Source organism: Mus pahari, chromosome 14 (genome assembly GCF_900095145.1).
Source record: "Mus pahari chromosome 14, PAHARI_EIJ_v1.1, whole genome shotgun sequence".
NCBI lineage: Eukaryota > Metazoa > Chordata > Mammalia > Rodentia > Muridae > Mus > Mus pahari.
Window position 1 is genome coordinate 66,968,427 of NC_034603.1, and position 7,253 is coordinate 66,975,679.

Below are 7,253 nucleotides of genomic sequence, written 5' to 3' on the forward strand. Positions count from 1 at the left end.
AGAGCAGGAGAGTAGACCTTTAATTTATAAACTTCTTCTTTCACTCAAAAATTCCAACAATATATTAAGAGTATCACGGGCAGTCCTGTGAGACCATTATAGAGAAAAGTTTCTGAATCTGAAAACTCCAAGGATTTCCGTTGAGACTCACCCATTAGAGTGGAGGGAAGGACTTTCCATAGGGGGAGTGTGGTTTTTACAACAGGTAGAGACTTCTTGGCTTCATATATGCTTTTGGATCTCATTCACTTGAGAAAGAACAATTCTTCCATTGACACTCTCTTGAGTGATGGCCTTGATGGTTGAAGCTTCAGATCCTGAGGGCAAGACCACCGGAGAAGTCACTGCTGGGCTTCCCCGACCATTGCCGCCAAGCTCACGTTCAAGTCCCTGCTCCCAGCCCCTGCAGGTTTTCTGTGTCTTGTAGAATTCTCACCAAGCTATATGGTGGGCTCTGCCACAGGGGGGAAAGGCCTGACCTTGCAGGAAATCCCCACTTCCTTCAGAAAGCAGAGCTCTCTGAGCAATGTTACTTTCTGGAGCTCTAGAACCGGGTACAGAAGCTGATCGCTGGCTACTAGCTCTGGAGGAGTGCTTTCTCCTCACGAGGACTCTGTGGCTCTTCACTACAGAGTACTACAGGCCATCCAGGACATCTTGTTTTAAGCTCTAGAAACATGGCAAGGGGTGGGGGTGGGGGAGAGGCCAGGGATGTTCACTGTTCTCAACGATACCATCCCTGATTTGAATAAGTGCTTTGCTGATACATCAGTAAATCAACACAGGGGAGAATGGAACCCATTAATAAATGTAGAAGGGGAATTGTAAAACTCAAGGCTCTCGTCAGCATACAGCAGATTGTAATCAAGTATTGGGTTTCCCACCCCTGGATGTAGCTAAGAAGAGGTTTTGTGGCCTCTGTCCAATCTTTCAGAAACAGGGCAGTTAGAGCAGCTGCTCTGAAACGGTCAGCTCGCCTCAGCTCGCCTCAGTTCGCCTCAGCTCGCCTCAGGTTCTCTAAATCGCTAATGCCTTCAAATAAATTTATTAAAACATCTAACGAGAAAGCAATGCATGGTCCATGCTGATCTGTGCTAAACTTTTCTGTCATATGTTCATGGTATTCTGAGACAATGTGGTTCCCGGGTCACAGATGTGAGAATATCGAGTTGGACAAAGTAAAACCTTTGGTTGTTTCTTTCTTGTTCCTGTCCCTTCAAAGAGGAAATGCTTGCTCTGTCTCGAGCCTACCGTTAGACAGCCTGCCTGTTCAAGAGAAGGATACAGCCTGGCGTGGTGGCTCACGCCTTTAATCCCGGCACTCGGGAGGCTGAGGCAGGCAGATTTCTGAGTTCAAGGCCAGCCTGGTCTACAAAGTGAGTTCCAGGACAGCCAGGGCTATACAGAGAAACCCTGTCTCGAAAAACCAAAGAGAGAGAGAGAGAGAGAGAGAGAGAGAGAGAGAGAGAGAGAGAGAGAGAGAGAGAGACATTGTATCACAGTCCCAACCTCACCTGGCCTCCAAACACATCCTTCCTGATTCCCTACTCAAATCTCATGCGCACCCCTACTGCTCAACGCAGCCAGGCTTGGGGACTGATGCCATGTAATGTCTTAGGGGTCTACTTAACAGACTTCATGACTTAAGAGCGAGAGAGAATTCTAACAATCACCACTTCAATCTATGTCTTTACAAAGAGTTTGCATATACAAGCTGAGTCTCTCTTAGTCAAAATTCCAAAGTCCCAAATGCTCCAACTTCTCAAGCTTTTGGGGCAGTGTCATGATGCTGTGGGGAACATTATACATGGCAAGACTTGACTCCATTCAAAAAATATTATGTATATGTGTATATGTATGTGTATGTAAATGTGTATGTATATGAATATGTAATGTGTATATATGCATATATATTAATGTGGTCTGTCTATAGGCCATATGTATGTACATAACTAAATTTCATGTTTAGTGTTGTGTTCCATCCTCAAAATGCCTCATTATGTCCATGAAAATATGTAAGAAAAGAAACCCCACCCCAAACCCCTAATTCATTTGTTCCTAAGCTCTTTAAACGGGAAATATTTAGTGTTCCTCTGCTAAAATAACCAGGGCCCACTTTGCTCTGAGATGCCTAAACTATTAACTTAATTGAAAGATTCTGGCTGTCCAGGAAGAAAATAAAAATTGAACTGAGGACATTGGGGAGCCAAGTATGAATTATGACTAATGTGGAGTCGGCAGACAGGCCGATTAGCTGAAGCAATATGACAACGGCAGGATGAAACAGATTCACCTTTATCTTTCAGCCTTGCCTCAGATCCATCCATCGTCCTAGGAAGGCAAAAAAGGAAAACAATAAAAGTCAAGTTATCCACAGTCAGCCCTTCTCTTGGTCCTTCCTTTGTACGCTTGCTACTTTTCAGCTCTATAGGGAGGATAATTAAAACTGACAGATTCAAGATTATGAGGTCGTGGGGACAACTGGATCCTGAAGAGAGGGCTACCTTCCAGAAGCCCTGATGTCAGGAGAATTCTCCAAATCTCCAGGTCTTCCTGCAGTCACCAATATCCTTTCTGGAGTTTGCATCTCAAGTCTGGGGTTTCTGAGCTCCTCAGACTGGGCATAGTTTGTTCCAACCACGTTTTATTCATGTAGTTTGAAAAAAAAAAAAAACCTTCTGACTGCCCCCTGTTTTTGGATCAGAGGACACACATGGACCTTGTGATGGCTAGCTACGGTTTCGGGGATGGTCAGAAATACCAGTTTGAAAATCTTGACTCTCTTAGCGAATCTTTCTCTGCTGTTAGTCTACAAATCTTCCTCCTGCCTTTGGTTTTTCTTTTTGAACTCAGCGTGAGTGCACTCTACTGGAGAAACACAGCAGTCATACCTGTTCGTCCTTCCCCCGTCTCTGCTTTGAACCATTACTAACGGCTCTGAGAGCGAACCTTTACATCCAGGGAGAGCCACCCTTTCAGCTCAGACTTAATGAAAAGCCTGATACAGGAATCTTCAGAGAAAATTAGTCTCTCTCTCTCTCTCTCTCTCTCTCTCTCTCTCTCTCTCTCTCTCTCTCTCTGTCTCTTGGCTGAGACCCTGGGGACACATCCATGCATGGGAGCGTCACATCCAGCACGTTCCAGCTGCCCCTGCCTCACCCTTCGGTGTCTCCCTCCAGGAGCCGGCGGTAGGTGGCAATTTCCTTCTCCAGGTGGGTTTTGATGCCCAACAGCAGCTTGTGTTCGTTGTTCTGACGCTCCAGGTCTTGGCGGAGCTGAATCAGCTCTTCCTCATAGTGGGAGATGATCTGCTGCATGTCCTGGAGACGGCAGGAGTACCGAGCCCGGGTCTCTGTCAGCATGTTTTCCAAAGCGGATTTCTGAAAGCCAGAATGATAGCCCATTCACTAGTCTACTGGGGCCGTCGGCAGCACGGGCTTACGCAGTGTTAACTTACTCTGACCTCTCTGCAAGGCATTGTGGGGGTGATGCTGGGGAGAGACAGGCTGACTGACAGGGTTGGGACTTGGGGGGTCAGTGCTGGGTCTTCTGATGCCATGTTTGGCAAGAAGCCATTGTGTCAGGGAGCTCTTGACAATGCCACTGCATCCCCTAGCCCTGATGGTTTACACACTGGGGATCAGACAGGAGCTGCGTGGCTTTGAACTATTCCTAATGTTTCTATTTAATCTCTGGTTAGGTGGAGAATTCCAGGAGGGAGAGGGGCTGCATCCTCAGAGAGTAGTCTGATGGAGTGATGTCACGTGCAATAGAGAATGGGTTTTGCGTGATCACACTTGGAATTCAAGATGAGCCGTGAGTAACATTTTAAGGATAAATATGTTCACAAACATTATCTCACCATCACAACGGATGTTCCCATATGCTTAAAAATAACTTAGACATTGATCTTAAACTCAAATAATAACCAAGTGTCCAGTCATTTGGTAAATCTAGTCTAGGTTGTAAGTGATAGGCTCTGATACCCAATAGTGACAGACTGCCGTTTTTGAGGAAAATTCTGGAACTTTAGAACAAAGCATCTCTGGTAGGGTTGATATCAAGCCCTCATGCTGTACGGACTCACCACCTGCTTTTCTGCAGAACTTTAATTTTAAGGAGATAAACCATAATCCTATTAGCTACCTACCCTTGAATGGCTGCTTCGTTTTCAGTGGACTCTCATTCATGCTGTCCGGCTATCAAACCGTATTCCCCTGGTTGCAGGCACCCTCTCATCCTCCCAGAGGTCTGTTTCCTTCTTTCCCTTTTTTCCTCACCCCTCATCTTCACTTTCTCCCTCTCAGCCCTTAGCCTCACACCTGGAGGGAACACCAACAGTCACTCAGCCTTGTTTCCAATCACGGACTTGATCTATGTCCGGGTACCCAACACCTCCGATGACATGAGCCATCTGCTGCCATCGCCTCCACTGCTCCCTGCCTTCATTATTGCCCTTTCTTCTAGATGATCCTACCTTGATTTTCTGCCTTAAATCTATACTCACAGACCACATCCAGCGCCTCTGCTTCCCTGCACAGACAGTAGACTTCCTCAAGGGGCTGGCTACACTGGTTGTTGTGAATCCTCACTCCAAGATAGCCTAGAGAACCCCATGCTGTCTGGATCCATTGTGACCTGACCCATTATCTCCTCTCCTCCCTATTCCCTCCCTGCCCTTCTCTCCTCTCCCCTTCTCCCCTTTCTTTATCTTTGCTGCAAGAACACACTTGTGCCTCCTGGCTTTTACACTTGCTGTCCCCTCCCTGCTCCTCTCCAACCTGTAGCCACATAGAGCACCCTCCTCATCTCTCTCAGACCTTTCCTCAGCTGTCTGGTGGTCACGGTGTTTAAGGTGGCAGCTCCTCCTTCTGCTGTGTCTCCCTGTCTCCCGTGCAATCTTCCCCGCCCGACATACATATATTTAGATGATTGGCAGAACTGTGGTTTACATCCTCAATGTTCATCACTAAATTCTCAATGCTGCGCATAGTGCCAGAGGGGGAACACAGGCATCAGAGCCATATTGACCCCAGGACTATTGTGCAATTGGGCAGTTGAAATAGACTGGACCCTGCAGGGCGTTGCACCGTGATCATGACTGCCACCTAGACAACGCATATTCTCATGGAAGCCAGGGTCCTCACTACACAGCTTCAGATAGTGTCAAATTGATGATCTTCCTTCTGCAACCTCCCAAGTGCTGGGGTTATGGACACGCATCCCCGTGCCTGGCTGACGGTGCACATTTTAATGTCTGATCTCACTATCATTAATTCACAAAACAAGGTTATTCACCATATGGTTTTTGCAAGACAAATGAACTAATTAAGCATATTCAAAATGCAGGGTAAAGAATCTACTCTCAGGAGCTACGTTGGTGATGATCAGAAGGTTCAGTCGATATGAATAAAATGGTAGGTTGAGTGGCATGAATTTTGGATACAGCACTCACACAAGCTATCTTACCAAACAGCAATGAAAATAGAAATGGCTTACCCTCAAGAACATCTGCAGGGTAGTGGGTGACAGGTCACATACATAGTGAACAGAGGAGTACATTGGAGTCAGCACAGGTAAATTGGCTACCTGTCATGCTTGAATTTCTTTTTATTGGAGGTTGGGGAGCATACTGGTTATAAGTGGGGTGAAGACTGATAGACAATATTTATGGGGAAGGGGGCTGTCTAGCATCCCTCGCCCATAAAATCACATGACCTCACCACCAGCCACTCACAAGCTGTGTGACCTTTGTTAAATTTGTTAACTGTCTGGAGCTTTGGTTTCCTTTTTGTCAGAATGAGAAGGTCAAGACCTCCCAGGAAAGCGCAATTTGACTTCCAACAGCACTGGATATAAAGAGCTCCTCAGTCAAAATCTAGCTGTGCCTTTGCACACATTTCTTCTCGTTCTCAACATGAACATTTTGAATGGAAAGTAGACAATGAGAGAATTCCAAAGGGGCCCGGGGAGCTGGGGCCAGGGGACAAGGTCAAGGAAGGCCTTATGAAGGAGACTGTTGAGGGTCCAGGATTCTCTTAGCTCAACTCACCCTGCTGTGCTGGGCCTGCAGGTCAATCTCTAGGGCCTGGAATGTTCTCCTCAGCTCATGGATATCACTTTGGTTGCCCTGTACAGGTGCTGGACTGGCCACCTCCTGGGCCATGGCGGCTGACTGTGGAGCAAGCATATGCGGGACGACATCAGCATTGTGACGTGTGGGGATAGAAGAATCGGGGTGTCTGGTCACCCTTCTTTTACCTGCTCTCTGAACCAGGTGTCCAACTCTTGATGTTTCTTCTTTATTATTAACTCGTATTCCTGCCTCATATCTTCTAAGACTTTAATCAGATCTTCTCCTGGAGTCGTGTCCACCTTCACACTGACCTTGAAGTCACTCGGCAAGTGATTCTCCTCCATTTCCTGTTTAGTAACAGAGAGAGAGAGAGAGACAATGAATTGGCCCGTGACAATCAGAAGGCTGGGTTGTTGTGTTAATTGGCATTGGTAAATGGTTCTATTTTTGTGGTTGCCACTCTCACTGGCATGGCAATTTCGTAGTTATTACAGATCGACTTGACATCGTGTGCATTTTTTCCCAAAACTTTATAAGATACAGACCAACATAACACATGTACCATGGTTTGGGTATAAAATGTCTCCCCATGGAGAGGAGGAGGGCCATGCACTGTGTGGGCTTGGTTCTCAGCCATTAGCATTTTTCTTGGTTGTTTCAGAAAGCTTTGGGAGATTTGGGGCTTTTCTGGTGAGCCCCTGTGTTTGGGTCCTTGGAGAGATCTTATCCCTGGCTCCTTCCTGTCTGTCTATCTCTTGAAGCCATGAAATGAAGAAACTATTTTTCCCTATACTTCTGATGCTGCATCACACTGCCCAGGTATGTGGGTCAAGTAGCCATGAATGGAGCCATTGAAACTGTTAGCCCAAATGAATTTCCCCTCCCTAAAGATTGTTTCTGTCACAGTCACAACAATGAGACACAGCACACTCAGGAAACATGTAATAGGAACTCATGGGAAAGTTGCTATTCACTTCATGAAGGACAGAGAGAAGCAAGACAGGGAGATGGAATGAGAAGAAAGAGGGAGATAGAGAAAGGGGAGATGGAGAAAGAGAGAGGGAGAGTGAAAGGGGGTGGGGGAAAAGAGGGAGGAGAAGAGGAAGGGGGAAAGAGAGAGGGAAGGGTCAGATGAGGGGAGGGGGAATGTGTGTGTGTGTGTGTGTGTGTGTGTGTG

General features: G+C 46.6%; 1 protein-coding gene across 1 annotated transcript in view; it reads right to left on the minus strand.

The window, feature by feature from the left end:
- Positions 1-222: 222 nt before the first annotated feature.
- Positions 223-7,253, minus strand: part of Krt23 (keratin 23) — a 15,976-nt gene continuing 8,945 nt past the window's right edge. The window contains exons 4-8 of the mRNA XM_021214107.2: positions 6,262-6,423; positions 6,053-6,175; positions 3,160-3,380; positions 2,294-2,331; positions 223-317 (exon numbers count right to left, since the gene is read on the minus strand). Coding sequence (XP_021069766.1) covers positions 223-317; positions 2,294-2,331; positions 3,160-3,380; positions 6,053-6,175; positions 6,262-6,423 — 639 coding nt within the window. The remainder of the gene's footprint in view (positions 318-2,293; positions 2,332-3,159; positions 3,381-6,052; positions 6,176-6,261; positions 6,424-7,253) is intronic.